Here is a 16786-nt window from a genome sequence, read left to right as displayed (position 1 = left end):
GAAAGAATAAAGAGAGGTGTCCCCAGCCAGGCTTGGGGACCAGAGAGTCAGCACACAGTCATTCCAGGTCAGGGACGTGACCAGCCCTGCACTGGGCTCCCGAGGAAGGTCCCAGACCCGTGGGCCCCTGGGGACCCCTAGGGTCTCATGTGGCTGCCAGCCCACCACCCACCTCCTGGGGTGGTCATGATGGATGAAGACCACGACTCGGGCTCCACCCTGGGGCTGGAGGGTCTACTGCAACGGGCTTCTGAGCCATCGGGACCCTAACGGTGCCCAGGCACACCCGGTCCTTCTTCCGGGGCCCGGCACCCCCACCCCCACTGCTTCCACCTGTGCCTGGGCATCCCCTCCCCCATCATCTCTGTGCCAGCCGCTCCCGGCCTCCCCCACCTGCTGCCCCAGGTCAGCTGACCTGAAGCTAGTTTCCTCTCCTGGCCTCCTGCGCACCCTGGCAGAGCTAACAGGCTGGGCCCCGGGGCACCCGCACCTTCCCTCTGAGGGTTGGGGTGACTCAGGCCCAGGCGGAGGGCGGGGCAGGAGGACAGCGGGGGCAGGCATGACTCAGCAGCAGCTCAGCTGCTCTCTTGCGGCTCCGTGGGAGGGCCTGGCGAGAAACCACTTCCTGCCTCATCCTCTCCTGGGGTTCTGCCCTTTGGCGAGCCCCCTCAGCTCTGCGTCCCCCTCTGAGCTCCGCGGTCAGGACCTGCAGAGCCCCCCTTCTCCGTCTGGGGCACCCGGGAAGCCGCAGGTGCACAGCGCCAGGAGAGGGAGTGACAGGCAGGGCAGCTTCCCACTGGGGCTGTCGGGGTCTCAGCCTCCCAGCGACACCCAGGCCTGGGGCAGGGAGACCAGGGCAGTGCGGGGCCAGCTAGAAGCCCCCGCCCTCCTCCCCCTTGAACTGAGGTGGGTGGGAGAGAAGGGTCTCGGGCGCAATGCCCAGCTCCGTGTTTGCGGGGTTCCTGGTGGGGCGCCAGGGGCTCATTCATTCATTCTCAAGGCTGCGAGCCTACTCTTGTGTCCCAAATCCCTTATCCATTCTCGGGTCTCGGGGACAAGCTTCTCCCGGCTTTGGGGAGCTTTCCCGTGGGGGGCTCTTGTCGACCGTGCGCATGTGCGTTCCTGTCCCTGACGGGGTGGCTGGGGGCATTTCAGGGGGTGTGTGCCTAGAAAACATGCCACTGGCCAAGGACAACTCGGGACTGGCTTTAGTGGACAGGCCACACGGTGCAGGTACCAAGTGCCATCCCGCAAGCTGGCAAGGGCCAAGTGCCCCGCGGTCCCGACCCCGGCTGGGGTTCTCCGGTGTGTCCTCCGTGGCCGTCCCCGCAGGCGTGCAGGGTGCAGACCTGGGCTCGCGTCTGCACTTTGCTGCCGGGCGTGAGGACACCACGGGGTCATGGGTTTCCTCTGTGTGGGTGCAACGTGCCTGTCGTCACGGGGAGCGCTTCCTTCTCTGCTGGGTGGCCGCCTTCTAGGCTCGCGGTCCCTGTGTTTCTGGCACTAGCGGCCGCCACACAGGTGCAGCGAGGGTCCGTTTCCTCTCGCTGTGGCTTGGCTCTTCACAGGGTGTATTTTAAGGACCAGAAGTTGCTGATTTTCGTGTAGTCTAATGGATCCTTTCCCCCAAGAGACATTGATGCTCCTCTTTTGCCATTAGGAGACTTTGATTTCGAGATCGGGTTTACGTTCCCGGAAAGACTGGCTGATGGCAGACGTGTCCCAAACCCAGCCTTCCTCCACGCACGGTTCCCGTGCTGTGGACGTCTCTCCCCGGGGGCGGTCGAGGCCGACCCTCCGGCGCTGCCCCCCCCTCACCGAGGCCCGTCTCTGACGGCCGGGCTCACGCCCCGCTGCAGCTTCGGTGGGTTTGGACAAGGGTAGCGAGTCCCGCGTCTGCCCTTCCAGTCCCGCGCGGCGTAGTTTCCCGGCCGTGGGGTTCTGTCCTCCTCCTGTTCCAAACTCCCAGCAACCAGGGGTCTCGCTACTGTCTCCACAGTTTGCCTCTGGCAGGACGTCCCCGCGTTCAACTCACACAGCATGGGGTTGCCTTCACCTGCTGAGAGACACGTCAGCCGCCTCCGTGAAGTTTCATGGCTTCCTAGCTCACTCCTTTTCTGTGCCGAACCGACCACGGTTCACCCATCCACCTGCCGAAGGGCCTCTCGGCTGCTTCCGAGCCCGGCAATCACGAGGACACCTTCTAGAAACATCCACGCGCAGGTTTCCGTGCGGACATCAGTCCTCGACTCCTTCGGGTGTGTGCCATGGAGCGCGATGGCCCGTCGCGCGGACGCGGATGTTCGGGGCTGTGCCTCCCAGAGCCGCTGCAGCCTCTCGCGTCCCCAGCAGCAGTGGCGGCCGTGTCCCGTTGCTTGTGTCCTCACCAGCATTTCGTGCTGTCCGGGGCTGGACTGTGGCCTTCCTAGGAGGCGTGTAGTGTAGTTTGAGGTGCGTTTCCTACGTGGCGGGAGCGTCTTCTCGTGCGCGAACGTACCCTCTGGATTCTTCTGAGGCCACGTGCCCGTTCAGGCCTTTGGCCCATTTTTGAGTGGTTGTTTGTTTTCTTATTACCGAGTCTGGAGAGTTCCTCACGTACTGTGGAGATCGGTCCTGTACCAGATGCGCTCCTCACCGCGGCGTTCCTCTGCGTGAGGGTCGTTTTGTTATCTTGACGACGTCCTTGGCAGGTTTGGCATTTTTTGTGTTTCCTCCTTAAACAAATCTTCGTTGGTTAAATTCATGATTCCAAGATCAAGAAGACATTCTCCTGCGTCTTCTTCCCCCGAGAGGATTCCCCGCTGGCGTTGGGGTCTCTGAGCCCCGGAGCGGACGGCCGTGTGCGGTGTGAGGACATCCTCCGGTCCGACCCGTCCGGTCGTGGAGAAGATCGTGCTTCTCCGCAGGTGCGACTCTCCCCTGTCCCGGACGTCTACCTGTCTTCTCCGGGTCAACACCACGCCGTCTTCATCACGGGGTCTACGCCCCGGCCTGACACTGCTCTCCTCGAGGTCAGATTGCTGAATCCAGGGCAGCGCGCGGTCCCATCCTCGCCTGCTCCGCGAGGGGGGCACACGGCACGGCGGGCCACGCATCCTCCGGCGGCTCTCCGCTGGCTTCCAGGCACCCCCTCCTGGTCGCTCCTGTCCCGGCTGCTCAGGCTCAGTCTTCTTGCTGCTCCCTCTCGATTCCCTCACCTCTCAGACTCGAGTGGCCCGGCGACCTTCCCCGTCTGTGTCTGCACTTCGCCCCGGCCGCCTCCAACCTCAGGCCCCAGCTCCCGCAGCTGCTGCCCGCCAACAGCGCCCCGTGCACGTCCAAAGGGGCACGAGCTCAACTGGACGCATCCAGAACAGAGCTCCCAGTCCTCCTCCCGGCCCCCTGCTCCCGCCTCCCTTCCTGGCTCTGCCAAGAACACGCTACCCCCCTGGATATTTTGCCCAGAGCCCAAGTCAGCATTGACCCCTCTCTCACACACCCCTTGTCCAGCCCATCGGGAAACCCTACTGCCCGGCCTCAGAAACGGGTCCTGAAACGCTTCTCCCTGCCTCCTCCACCACCGCCCTGACCCAGGCACTGCCTCCCTCCCGCCCCTCCCCCACCAGCCGCCCCAATCTCAGAACAGTGGCAGGGAGATGCTGGTCAAGGCCCGCCTCTGCATCCGCTCAGGACCCTGAGCTCATCCCCCTCAGAGGAAAACCAGGGGCCTCCCAGTGGCTGCAGGTCTGAGTGCCCCAAGGGGCGGGCCCGCCTCTGACCCCTTCCCCGGCGCCCAGCTGCCTCCTCCCCAGTCTGCTGACCCACCACCTGCTTCGTCGGCTCACATGAGCTCCTCTCATGAAACGTGTTCCTCCTCGTCCCTCTCGCCCTCCCCGTGCCCCACGTCCCCCGTGCTGTCCCCGACATTCCCTTGGTGCCCAGAGCAGCGCCTGGCACGCGATGGTGCTGGGCGGTTGCACAGGAGAGAGACAAATGGGTGCACAGGGTCCCGGGGGCCTGACCTGTGAGGTGTGGGAGTGCAGGTCAGATGGATGTGGCTTCTAACCCACTCATTCTCTGGCTCACCCAGGCCTACCCATCGGGGCCTTGGCTCTCCCTGCTAGAGAGTCCAGGGTTGGGCAGGACAGTCTCTAGACGCTGGCCCCCACCCACCAGGCGACAGAGACACCAGAGCCGGGTTCCTCACTGGGTTCAGATTCCCAGGACACTCTGCACCTGCTGAACGGACTTGGGAGTCCTATTCCCCCCAGGTTTGCCCTGGGGCACCTGGTCAGTGGGCACTGGAACGCCCTTAAGCCCTGTAGCTCTGGCCAGGCCCACTGCCTTTGGTCCATCAGGGGAGTACATCTCCCTAGCCTTGCCTCACATTTAGAAGGGGCAAGGGCCTTTTGGGACCTTTGCACCTGCCTGAGGCTAGAGGGATTCGGGGCACACCAGGCCCCAGACCAGAGCAGCTGTGGAAGGTGGGTCATGGCGTTGTCTGGAGCTGGCTGGAGGAGGCCCAGTAGGGCCCAGATATGCCCCCCAGGGAGGGAGCCCCGAGTTGCCTTCTGGGGAGCAGCTGCAGGGCCCAGGGACGGCCTCTCCCACTCCTTTTCCACCCCAAACCTCTCCTGGGGATTGGTGAGGTAAGGAATCAGGGCATCGTGGAAAGTCTTGGAGGGAAGGAGCACAGAAGTCAGCCAGGAACCCTGAACACCACTCAGGACCAATGGATTTTGGTGGGCACAAGACTGGGTCTAGGGGACCTGTGTATCTCTCCACATGTCACTGTCCAGGAGCGCCCCCCCCCACCCCATGCCAGGCCTTGCTCTGGGTGCTGGGGGGTCACGGGAACAGCACAGAGACAACGTCCTCCCTCTGTGTGGAGTAGCCGGACACTCGGTCTCTCCAGGCTTTAGGCCGCCAGCGGTCCCTTCCCTGCTCAGGGAAAGCCCAGGGTCTCCGCCTGGCTGGCACCTGTCCCAGCCAGACACAACCGGCTGCCACGTCACACCGCTGGGCCCTCTCGCCATCCACACTGTGGCTGGCTTTGTAAGTACCCTGTGGACGAAGCAGATGCCCCCCCAAGGCTGTTTTCTCACATCTGTATCTGAACATCACGACACATGTAGTCTTGTGGGCAGTGAGGACCCAGGGGACACCAGCTGGGACCACCTTTGAGCGCATGTGGTGTCCAGCCCATCGGAGCCCAGCTGCCCCGTCTGAGACAGCGGCCCACCAGCAGGGAGGTGATAATGTCCCCAGTCAGGGTCCCAGGCAGATTCTGAAGGGCAGGGGTGTTTGCCGGCTTCCCTCCTGGCCCCAGTCCTCATAGCTGGAACCGAATCAGGTGAATCCAGTACAAACGTGGGCAACGGCCAGGTGTGGAGGCAGGGCGAGGCTGTGGTCGTTCATCTGTGGCCATCAGGGTGACCGGGATGGGAGGGTGATGGCTGGGGTCAGGGTCCTGATTGATTTGGTGGTCACAGAAAAGATGGGGATTCCCGTCCTGCCTGCCATGGGCCACAGAACCCATTTGCCCGCCTTTAAGTGGGGTACCCCGCAGGACCACTTGAGAAAAAGTGCCCTATAAGCGAGTCCCTTGAAGAAATTTCCTCATTGTTCACATCCTTCTCAAATATCACCTTCCCAGAGAGGCCTGCTTCCAGCAAGGGTCACTTTCTAGCACGTTCTCAGCATGCACCCTCTCCAAAGTCACCTGCCCAAACTCCCTTCCTCTTTCATGCCTGCCCGGCCTCTGCCTGGAGAAGTGGACAGGGCCCTCCCCTCCGACAGCAAGCTGGCATGCCTTAGTGACTGTGGGAGGTGGGAGGTCCTGGAGGGCCCAGGGTCACTGTGGCCTCAGTAGGACTGAGCACTGGCCCCAGGGAGGGACTCTCCCGGGGCTGGTGAAGACGACCCCAATCGCTCAAGGTGAGAGCCCCGGCTCCTTATGTGATCCCGCCGCCCAGCATCCTTGGGAGATGGGCCTGGAGGGGACCGTGGGCCCCCAGAGGGCGGAGGACCCGGGGTAGGGTCAGGCAGGTGCTGCTCTGGGGAGCTGGAAGGGGACGCCTAGGAACACTTGGAGACAGGATGAGGTCTGCAGGACGCCGGGTCGAAGAAGAGTGGCAGGCGGAGGTGGAAGAGGAGGCCTGGGCGGAGGCCGGCGCTGCAGCAGGTGCAGCGGAGGGGGCGGGGCTGGGAAGGCGGCGCGGCCTGGCCTCGCGCGGCGCACAGCCCGCGGGCTTGGGGCGGCCACGGAGCCGCGGGCTCGGGGCCTGTCCGGCTGCCGGTCCCCAGAGTCCCAAGCCCGGTCCCCGGCGGCCCCGGCCCGCGTCCCCCACCGCCCCGCCCGCGCGCCCCTCGGGCTGCGGCGCTCCGGGAACTCGCCGGCCTGCGTGCGCGCCCTCGAGCGGCGTGCGCGGCCCCGCGGGGGGGCCGGCCCGGATGGCCCCGCCCCGGCCCCGCCCCGCGCACGCCGGCCGCGGCCCGCGTGACCCGCCGGGTGCAAACAGTGCGGTCAGCTGACTCGGCCGAGTGCGCCGTCATCCCGGCTATAAGCGCGCGGCCTCCCGGCGCTCGGCTCCGACCCCGCCGCCGCCACCATGCAGCCCCCCAGCCTGCTGCTGCTCGTCCTCGGGCTGCTCGCTGCGCCCGCCGCCGCGCTCGTCCGGTGAGGCCCCGCGCGCCCCGGCGCCCCCCGCGCGCCCCGGCTCCGGAATGCGGCCGTGCGCCCGCGCCGCCTCCTGCGGGGCCTCCCCCGCGGCCCCGGGCCCCTTCCTGCCCTGCTGCCGTGCGCTCGGCCGTGGGGGGCGGGCGGCTGCGCGGGCGACGGCGGCTGGGGCCCGGGCCGACCGAGCGTCCCCAGGACAGGTGCATCGCGGTCCCTGCGCTCGCGGCCGCGTGCGGAAGCCGGGACCCCCGCGTGCAGCCCGCACAGCCCCAGCGCCCGCTTGGCCGCCTCCTTTGCCGGCTGTGAACTGGGCGTGGTTGCCTCGGTCTGTGCCGGGGGCTCTGGGGCGGGGGACCCTGTGGCGCGGGGAGTCCCCCCGGCGTCTCAGAGACACAAGGGAGGTAGCCTAAGGGGAGGGTCTGGGTGAGTGGCCGCGCTGCAGCAGCCTTCCCCAGCGGCCCCTGCCCTCGTGAGGACCACACCTTCCTCAGGCCCAGGGCCCTGTCCCCGGTACCAGGGGAGTGCATCCACCACCGGGCCTGGATGCGGCTGAGCCAGGCCGAGGACCAGCACGGCCACCGCCCACCCTCCCACCCTTGCCAGGCAGCCTGCTTTCCCAGATGGGGGTGTACAGAGGGCCAGCCCCTTCTGGTCCTGCACCCACCCTTCCCCATGGGGCCTTGGTGCCAGGCCTGGGAAGGCATCCTTGTACCTTTGCTGTGGGCCTTTTGCCCGTGGGCAGGTGGGTGAGGTCACAGAGCTGTGGGAGCTGGCTGGGGGCCGAGTGGGACTCACCCTTGCCAGAAGGCCACTCGGCATGGGCTTTATCATGGGCTGTGGCTTGGGGGCACGTAGCCCCAAATGGAGTCTTTGTGGGGAGGCACCTGTAGGGCTGCGCCTACCCTGGTGCCGCCCACAGGCCTCCCCGCCGGGGATGGACGACCGTGGGGAGCGGAGGATGCGGCTGTGCGGGCCGGGCAGCCAGACCAGAGCCCTTCACACCTCCTCCCGGCCCTGTGGGACTGATGGCACCTGTTTCCTGGGTTACTGGAGGGCGTGTCCCCTTCCCCCAGGGGAGAACTGTGGACTCTCACAGCCTACTAGGTCTTGGGCAAGAGCCCATCTTCCTTAAGCACGCCCTTGGTGTGCCAGGAAGGGCCAGCTGTGACCTTGAATTCCCAAATCGCCTGGGCTGGGAAGACCTGCCATCCAAGGGTTGGGGTGTGCTCGGGGGTGCTTTCCTGTCCCCTGCACCGTCGGAGCTGGGAGCAAGCTAAAACCCAGGAGCAAGGACCCAGGCCAGGGAGGGACCCACACACACAAGAACCGGCCACCTGACCTCAACCCCGTGCTCTCTCTGCCCAGGCAGACCGCCAAGGCTGGGAGGGGCTGGCACTGCGGGAGCCGTGGGCATTTCAGGGGAAGGCAGACCCAGATGCAGAGACCTCCACCACCCCAGGGCAGGCCTTTCCTTCCTGGGGTCTGCACCATGATAGGGACAGAGGACGCATCGGCAGGAAATGAATTCACTACTGCAAGGGCCCTGGGGGGAAACAGGGTCACATTGAAGAATGGCCGAGGAGGGCTTCTCAGAGGTGGTGGTATTGAAGTCCCATCTGATGACCAGGCATAGCCTGCCCTGGTGGCCGGGCAGGGAAGTGGGCACCACCTCTTCCTGGGGGCTGCGTGGAGAGCAGCAGATTCGGAGGGCAGGTGAATGGGTCCCCTCAGAGGGCATGGGCGGGTGTGACGGATGGGCGCCCATGCCCTAACGGACCCCACGGGCCGCTGTCCCGGGAGGGACTGGAGGAGGCACAGACTGGGGACAAGGGATGGGGGAGGGTACGGAGCAGTCCGGGGGGAGGAGGAGGCGAGCCCTGATGAGCCCCTTCGCTCCTCTTGACAGAATCCCGCTGCACAAGTTCACCTCTGTGCGCCGGACCATGTCGGAGTTGGGGGGCCCCGTGGAGGATCTGATCGCCAGAGGCCCCATTTCAAAATACGCCCAGGGGGTGCCCAGTGTGGCGGGGGGTCCCGTTCCGGAGGTGCTCAGGAACTACATGGACGTGAGTATGGGGCTCGTCCTCTCGGGGCGTGGGCTGGGTGGACGGCGAGCCCGGGCTAGGACGGAGCTGGCTCTCGGGAAAAGCTCTGAGTGAGTGGGCTGGAAGCCCTCTCCTCTGCACCTTGTGGTTTTGCAGGAGTCACCTGCTCGGTGGAGGGAGGGGCTTCTGCCCAGCCCCGCCCTTCCCTGCTGGGTGCTCCTCCCACTCCCCTGCCCCTTGGGGACTCCCACCTGTGTCCCCATGAGGGGCCTGGCCCTGGGGGGCGGGGCGTGCAGGGAGGTGGGCGTGCCCTCTCCCCCTGCGTCCCACTGACAAGGGCATCGGGAGCTGTCTTGTTCTTCAGGCCAGCCTGTGGGTGTGGGGGACAGGGTCACGGGCTGCAGATAAGCGAGCTGGGCCCGTGGCCATCAGCTGGGTGTGGAGGAGCCCAAATCAGACTTGGGCCCCAAGGGGCTGCAGGGTCCTTGTGCTCTGGTCACCCGGGCCTGCCTGTCCAGGCCTAATTAATGGCTCTGGAGTTCTTTTGTTTCTGCCTGTCCTGCTGGAAGGCCTGGCGCTCCCCATGACCCTCTCCTGCCTCCAGCCGTCCTTCCTCACTGGTCAGCAGCCAGTGCCGATCGCACCCAGTGCTCCTCGAGGGGCGGACAGGTTGGAGTCGGGACATGCTGTAAGCCCCAAACCGAGCCAGGGCCGGGTCGGCCTGGTCCCAGCTCGGGGGTCAGGTCCTGGGACCCCGCCTGCACCTCTGGGGCGGCCCAGGTGGCGTCTTCCTGCGTGTCCCGCCCCCGCGTGGTGGACCTAGCTCCTCGCTGCTATCCGGATGCCGGTCCGCCTGGGGTTGGGACATGTGGCCATGCCCTCTGCCCTGTCTGGCCGGAGCACCCGCCGTGCCAGGAAGCTGTGGCCTCATAGGCATGTGACTCGGCTGGGGGGGGGGGCATCTGTCTCGGGGCCTGAGCAGCCAGTTCCTGATCCCCTAGTCAAGCTCTTGTGTGGACACAGACACACACGCACGGGGATTTGCTGAGTCATCCCCCAGCCCCCCAAATCTGGACACTTATTCCAGGTCACGAGGCAGCAGCTGCTGCTTGTCCCTGGAGCCAAGTAGCAGGAGACACGCTCCTGCAGGGACCGGAGCCGGAATCCCTTAGTGACCCAGGGCCCAGCCTCCGTCCCTGGAGAAGGGGCGCCCAGGCCAGCAGGGCCCAGGGGGCCCCAAGCACACGTCTTCCTCCAAGCCACCGTGTCCTCTGACGTGGGAGAGCCCCAGTGACCGGGTTTCCCTTTGAGAGTCCAAGGGGCATGTGCCCCCTTCATGCTCCCCTGTGCCCGTGGCTCAGTCGCCCCGGGCTTCCCAGAGGCTTCCCTCCTTCCCGTGTACTGAGGAAGAAACTGAGGCCCTGGGTGCGAAGGCTGGGTCTCTTGGCAGGGAGGGATCTGAGCCAACGCTCTGGCCTCCAGGGTGTACCTCCTCCCTTTGGTTGTCCTCATGCCTCTGCCTAGGAGCCCACCAGGCTTGGTCCGGTGGAGCAAGGGCAGGGTGGGAATGAGGTGCCAGAGGCAAGCCCTGATGTGCCCCCCATTGTGGGGAGGCAGTCGCCCCTGCTGGGGCCTGGGGAAGGGGTGTCTTCCCGGTGGGTCCTCCGGGGCCCTGGGCCCGCCGAGCCGCTGTGATGCGGGTCTCACCTTTTGCATGGGGTGGTCGTCCCCCACCCTCACCTGTTCAGGCAGGAACCCGCAGCACCCAGGGGTGTGAGGACCAAGGGCGGCAGAGGGGCGGGAGCGGAGCCCGGGTGTCCGTCCTCTGGCCTGGGCCTCGCGGGGTCTGGCCGCAGGCTAACCAGGGGCGCCGGCGCCCACGGTCCTGACGGACCCCGCCCCCGCGCAGGCGCAGTACTACGGGGAGATCGGCATCGGGACGCCCCCGCAGTGCTTCACCGTCGTCTTTGACACGGGCTCCTCCAACCTGTGGGTCCCCTCGATCCACTGCAAGCTGCTGGACATCGCCTGCTGTGAGTCTCCGCGCGGCCTCGTGCAGCGGGGGTGCGGGCCGGGGGACGGGGCCGGCCGCCACCTGGCAGGGAAGCAAGCCCCCCACCCCGGGCCCCGGGCCTTCGGTGGCCCTGCCTCGGCCCCCGTCGGCCGCTGACGCGTCTCGGCCACACCGGGTGGGCCTGGCCCCGCCGCCCTGCCCCAGGGCACCCCACTTTCCAGGGGAACCCGTTCACGGCAGCCTAGCTTCGCGTCCTGGCCGGGACCGTGGCGGCAGAGGATGGGGCAGGGCAGGCCCGACCACTGCCGGCCGACACCGAGCCTGGGGTCACGGGTCTGGCCGACACCGGCGGGTGGCCTGGTGGGGGGCTCCACGGCGGGCCGGGCGGCGGCTGACGGGCCCCTCGGCCGCGCAGGGATCCACCACAAGTACAACAGCGGCAAGTCCAGCACCTACGTGAAGAACGGCACCAGCTTCGACATCCACTACGGCTCCGGCAGCCTCTCCGGGTACCTGAGCCAGGACACCGTGTCGGTGAGTCCCTGCTGACGCTGCCCCTGGGCCCCGGGGCGCTCCGACGGCACGGTGACAGCCCCCAGGGCAGGGCCTCTGAGGCGCGAGCAGGAGTGTGGCGGGGGGGTTGGCTCGGGGCTCGGGCAGCGGACCTGGTGTGTGCGTTTCTGGGGTACGTGCACCATGACAGAGGGCGTGGGTGCGAGAGCCGTGGGCCGAGTCTGGGACCAGGACCCAGAAGCGATTCAAATGAGGCTCCTCCTTGGGTCGCGGCCGAAAGCTGGGTGGGGGAGCTGGTGGCAAGGGACTGACTTCCGATGCCTTGGCCACTGGGAGGGGAGGGCAGAGATGTGCCGGGAGTCCCTGTAGAGGACACTGGCAGTCCCTCCGGGCACCGTGCCTGCCGCAGAGAATCTTTGGGGTGAAACAGGCCTGCCAATGCCTCTGTGAGCCCTCTTAGTGTACGGCCAGCAGAAGGGTCAGGACTGAGGAGCAAAGCAGAACACGGCACAGCCCCCGCCCCGCGGCCTCTGGCCCCCCAGCCCCAGCAGGACCGGCAGGCGATGGGGCATGGTGGCTACGGCCCCTTCTGCAGCGGCACGGCCCCTCCCCGGACCCACCTGCCCCGCTGGGGTCGCCTCCTGATCTCTGTGGCCCAAAAGAGGATGTTGGCTAGGACACTGCCCTGTTCCCGCTGTCAGGGTGTCGGCCCCAAACAGCCGTTTCTCCCCACATCCTGCTCAGTGTTTGTCAGCTGCTGCCTGGCCTGTGGTGGGGGAGGGGTGGTGTGACCTTGTGTCTGTTGAGTTGGGTCACAGTTGGGTCATGGGGATCCAGTAGCCCAAGGTCAGAGCTGAGCCCAGAGCCCACCTATCTGTTAACTCTGATGGCAGCGGTCCTGACGACCTTGGACCCCTGTGTCCCTCTACTCAGCTGTGTCCCCACCCGGTGTCGCCAGCCTTTCCTCCTGGGCTTTGTGCGAGGTCGCGGGTGATGACTGGGGCTTGGGTGCACGCACACGCGGGGCCCGGGGCTTGGGCTCCGAGGTTCCCATGGCCCGCTGACCATCCCCCTCGGCCCACAGGTGCCCTGTAAGTCGGGTCTGTCGAGCCTGGCTGGCGTCAAGGTGGAGAGGCAGACGTTCGGGGAAGCCACCAAGCAGCCGGGCATCACCTTCATCGCGGCCAAGTTCGACGGCATCCTGGGCATGGCCTACCCCCGCATCTCGGTCAACAATGTGCTTCCCGTCTTTGATAACCTGATGCAGCAGAAGCTGGTGGAGAAGAACATCTTCTCTTTCTACCTGAACAGGTGGCGTGGGAGGGGCTCGGGCCTCTGTCTCCTCCCCGTGCCTCACCCCTCCTCCCAGCTCTGCGGGGCTCAACACTGGGGGCTTGGGCTGCCCACCTCCCCTCTCGGCACCGGGCTGCGGCTCCTGACCTGCAGCCTCTGACCGGGAAGGGGACTGGCCACTCCTTTACAGACGAGCGGGGAGCCCTCTGGACAGGCTGTGGGCCCAGGATCTCGCTCAGTGGGCCCTCCCTCCCGCAGAGCCAGACCCTGGTCAGGGCTCATGGTCAGTCAGCCCGGGCTTCCCTGGGTCTGATGGTGGGCGACGTGGCCCCAGAGTCACTGATGGCCCAGAGGGAACAGAGCCACAAGCTCCAATCTGTGGCCAGACCTCCAGAGGTGAGGGGCTTCCCAGAGGAGGTGACCCCGGTGGGGCCCTCAGTGCCAGATGCTGCTAGAGGGAACCACGGCCTCGGGTTGACGGTGGGGAGCAGCCCCCACCAGCCGCCCCTTGGCAGCTATGCCGAGTGTCCCAGTGGCCTTGGCCCTGCACGGAAGGGTGGGTGATCTGTGTGCTGCGCCCTCGAGAAGGGGCCCCCGGTCTCCGTCGGGGCAGTGCCACAGGTCCTGATGAGGGTGTGCCAAGGACGGATGTGGTTGGCCCCCGACGGCTGGTGGCCACTGCCCGCACGCCCCCTCCTCACCCTCGGGGTCCGGCCCCAGGCACTCCGGCCGAGTGCCTGCCCGGAAGCCTCCCCTCTTGCCTGGCGCCTGCCGTCAACATGGGGGCCACCCTCAGGGGTAGTTCAGCAGCCACGTGAGGCAGAGTCCCCTGCCAGAGGCCAGGTGACCCCAGGCCGCTGAACAGGGTGGGGTCTTTCCCGTGAGCCCTCGGGCCCAGGCTCAGGCCTCCCTGGGTGAGGGTGAAGGGGCAGGGCAGCAGGTGCGGAGCAGATGGGAGCCAGCCATGTGGTTTCCCTGTCGGGATTTCAGGGGTGAAGCCTGGGGGAGGGCGGGCGGACGGGGCTTGGCCTGGTGTTTCTGAGTGGGGCCCGGCTGGGAAGGTGAGTCCAGCGCGGAGTCTGGAGGCGGGACCAGGGCCAGCAGTGCGGGCTGTGTGTGGGAAAGCTGAGAGGTGAGGAGGAGCAGGAGCAGTTGGGTGAGGGCAAGGGCATCCTTGGGAACAGTAGGTGCAAAGGCCCTGGGGCAGGAATGAGCGGGCTCAACTCTCCATGCTGCCCAGTGCTTCCCCCAGAAGCCTTTCCTGGTTGGTTTTTCTCAGGCAGCTGCGGCCCCTTTCCTTGGGCTCCTAGCATTCACTTCCCCCTGCCCGCTCGCCTGCCCCCGGCCTTCCTCACTGGCGGGCTGGGCACCTCTGCAGGCCTCACCGGCTGTGGGATCGGAGCCCTGCCCCTCAAGAAGGGAGTCCTCTCCCTTCTGTGCTCCCTCCGGGTCTTTCCGTCTCTGCAGCGCCGCCCACCCCTCCTGGCTTGGCCCCAGCGTGTGCCTGTCCTGTCAGCAGTCAGGCTGGACCCACAGGGCAGGCGTGGGCAGCCCGCGCCCCAGGAGCCAGTGCGGCTGACTCCCACCCTCTCTTCCCCCAGGGACCCCGGCGCGCAGCCTGGGGGTGAGCTCATGCTGGGCGGCACAGACTCCAAGTACTACAAGGGTCCCCTGTCCTACCTCAACGTGACCCGCAAGGCGTACTGGCAGGTCCACATGGAACAGTGAGTGCTGGGCGGGGGCCGGAGCTCGGACCCGCGGGGAGCCTGGCGTGCGGGGCCCTGCCCTGCCGCCCACTCAGCCGGCCTCTGGGTAGCTACAGCCCCCGGGCCCCGGGCCCTGGGTGTCGGTTCCCACCTCCAGGTGCCCAGCGGTGCTCCTGGCCCCTGGGCTCTGACCCTCGGCTTGCCATCTCGAGGCTGGCAGCTAACCCTCCCTTGACCTCTTGAGTCCGCGCCGCCGCTGCGCACAGCCAGAGGGGGGCAGGCAGGGTCCCCGCAGGGCTGCGGCCTGGAGGTGGGACTGTCCCCCAAGGCCCGCCCTGAGCCCAGGCCCAGGCCAGCGTGCTCACGCCCCCTTCCCTGCAGGGTGGACGTGGGCAGCAGCCTGACCCTGTGCAAGGGGGGCTGCGAGGCCATCGTGGACACGGGCACCTCGCTCATCGTGGGCCCCGTGGACGAGGTGCGCGAGCTGCAGAAGGCCATCGGGGCCGTGCCGTTGATCCAGGGCGAGGTGAGCGGCCGGGCCGCGTGGACGGGGTGAGCGGGCCGCGTTGACGGCGTGCCCCCGCCGCCCCTCAGCGCCCCCGAGCTGCTCCGTCTTCTCTCCCTCAGTACATGATCCCCTGTGAGAAGGTGTCCACCTTGCCCGAGGTCACCCTGACGCTGGGCGGCAAACCCTACAAGCTGTCGTCAGAGGACTACACGCTCAAGGTCAGCGGGGGCCGGGGCGGGGCAGGGCGGAGGCCCCTGGGGCTGCGGGCCAGGTGCTAACCACAGGGGCCGGCCCAGGTGTCGCAGGGCGGGAAGTCCATCTGCTTGAGCGGCTTCATGGGCATGGACATCCCCCCGCCCGGCGGGCCGCTCTGGATCCTGGGGGACGTCTTCATCGGCCGCTACTACACCGTGTTCGACCGGGACCAGAACCGCGTGGGCCTGGCCGAGGCCACCAGGCTCTAGCTGCCCGCCCGCTGGGGAGGACGGGGTCCGGCAGGAGGAGGCTGGCCGCCCCGCCCTCCCGGCCACCCCTGCCGCACACACTCACGCTCAGACTCACACTCAAAGCCCAGCTCTGCAGGCGCCGGGCTGTCGGGCTGCCGTTTTGTTCTGTGGTTTCCCCGGCCTTGGTGTGTCTGTCTGTCTAGTAGAGGGCGGGGTGCGGGGCAGCAGCCACTAGGCTGACCCCGAGTCTGGAGCCACGTCACTGACTGGGAAGCCCCAGCCTGGCTCGGCCGCCCATCGTCTTGCACGCGGGACCCCCTCCCCCGGCCCAGGTAGTTCCCCCCCCCCCCAGCCCGTGCTTCGGGGGCCTGGCTGCCCAGGCAGGACTTCTGGACTGAGCCCCCACCCCAGGCCAGGCTGTTCTCTGGGCTTCTCCTCCTGGGGTCTGGTCTGGGGTCCAGAGCGGGGCACTGCTGGCCTGTCTTCCCGTGTGGCCCATCGTGGAAGGGACCCGCCGAGGCCCAAGGACAAGCAGGAAGGGCTTGGAAGGGTCGGGACTCAGGGACAAAAGGCAGCCTTGTGATGCCTTTGGGGTCCTCCTGGGGCTTGACCCCATCTAGGAGGGCATTTGCTGGTGCCGGGTTGGGGAAGAAGGGGAGGGGGGGGCTGGTGCCACCTTCTGTGAGCTTTTCCCCTCTTGAGTGACCAGGAGCCGAAGTGAACGTGGAAATACAGTCGTCTGGGCCTCTCTCTTCTGTGTTGGTGTGTTTTGTGGGATGGGAAGGGCGGTTCTGAGTCTGGCCGTGGGAAGGAGCGGGAGCGGCTGCTGTGGGGCCGCGGTCCCTGGGCTGACTCAGCCAGGCGGGGGCCGGGGGGAGCTTTGGAGGTGCCCGGCTCCCAGCCCCCAGCCCCAGCCCCCCTGCCCTGAAACAGAGGATCCTGGAGGCTCGAGCTTGCTGCCCAGCCTCGCTGGCGGAGGCCTGGCGCGTCCTGAGGGCTGGGGCCTGGAGCCGCAGGATGTGGCCTTGGCGGGAGGGTCGGGGTGGGGCCCGGCGAGGTTGCCAGGGCCTGCTCTGGGCACGGGTCAAGGGGAGTGGCCCAGGTGAGTGTCTGCCATGCTTCCCCGGATGACATTTCACCAGCAGCGGGGCCCTGGTCTTCCCCAGCCCCCTGACGCCCATGAGAGCCCAGGACGCGAGCCGGCGAAGGGCTGATGGCGAGTGGGCAGCCTGCCTCCCATCTGGGCCTCCTGGCCACATCTGGACGCCATCTCTGCGCGAAGCAAGCCGATGCTGGAGCACACCAGCCTGGGGGCCCGAGTCTCGGGGTTCAGGGGTCCCAAGTTAGGAATCCCCTCAGGCTGCAGTGACCTCCCCACAGATCTGGCCTCTTGGGAGTTTACTGAGGGGGTCTTGGGATCATCAGCCCAGAGGCAGCCGCACAGCCAGGAGGTTTGAAGGGATGAATAGGAGTTTGTGAGCCACAGGGACGATGCCCGCTGGGATCAGCAACTCTGGACACTTGCCTGGAGCCTCCCCCACCCCCGCAGGTGTAAGGGAAATGGCAAATAGGACCGATGTCAACGTCCTGGGGCCTTCTCAGC

General features: G+C 67.0%; 1 protein-coding gene across 1 annotated transcript; it reads left to right on the top strand.

Moving 5' to 3' along the window:
* The first annotated feature begins 6516 nt into the window (after positions 1-6516).
* On the top strand, positions 6517-15933 carry CTSD (cathepsin D). Its single transcript, XM_044259958.1, has 9 exons — positions 6517-6658; positions 8565-8724; positions 10613-10736; positions 11133-11251; positions 12315-12541; positions 14125-14247; positions 14611-14755; positions 14857-14955; positions 15034-15933. The coding sequence occupies exons 1-9, from the start codon at positions 6591-6593 to the stop codon at positions 15199-15201; spliced, it is 1233 nt and encodes a 410-aa protein (XP_044115893.1). The 5' UTR covers positions 6517-6590; the 3' UTR covers positions 15202-15933.
* The last annotated feature ends 853 nt before the right edge of the window (positions 15934-16786 follow it).

This window comes from Neovison vison, chromosome 7 (genome assembly GCF_020171115.1).
Source record: "Neovison vison isolate M4711 chromosome 7, ASM_NN_V1, whole genome shotgun sequence".
In the NCBI taxonomy this organism is placed as follows: Eukaryota; Metazoa; Chordata; class Mammalia; order Carnivora; family Mustelidae; genus Neogale; species Neogale vison.
Note: the sequence above shows the minus strand (reverse complement) of the source record. Positions and strands in the feature narration are given on the sequence as shown.

Bases quoted from the DNA above. Each gene is read 5' to 3' on its own strand.
- CTSD (XM_044259958.1), top strand. From the start codon at position 6,591: ATGCAGCCCCCCAGCCTGCTGCTGCTCGTCCTCGGGCTGCTCGCTGCG. The intron at 10,737-11,132 runs GTGAGTCTCCGC...TCGGCCGCGCAG, and splicing joins GCTGCTGGACATCGCCTGCT to GGATCCACCACAAGTACAAC. The intron at 12,542-14,124 runs GTGGCGTGGGAG...CTCTTCCCCCAG, and splicing joins TTCTCTTTCTACCTGAACAG to GGACCCCGGCGCGCAGCCTG.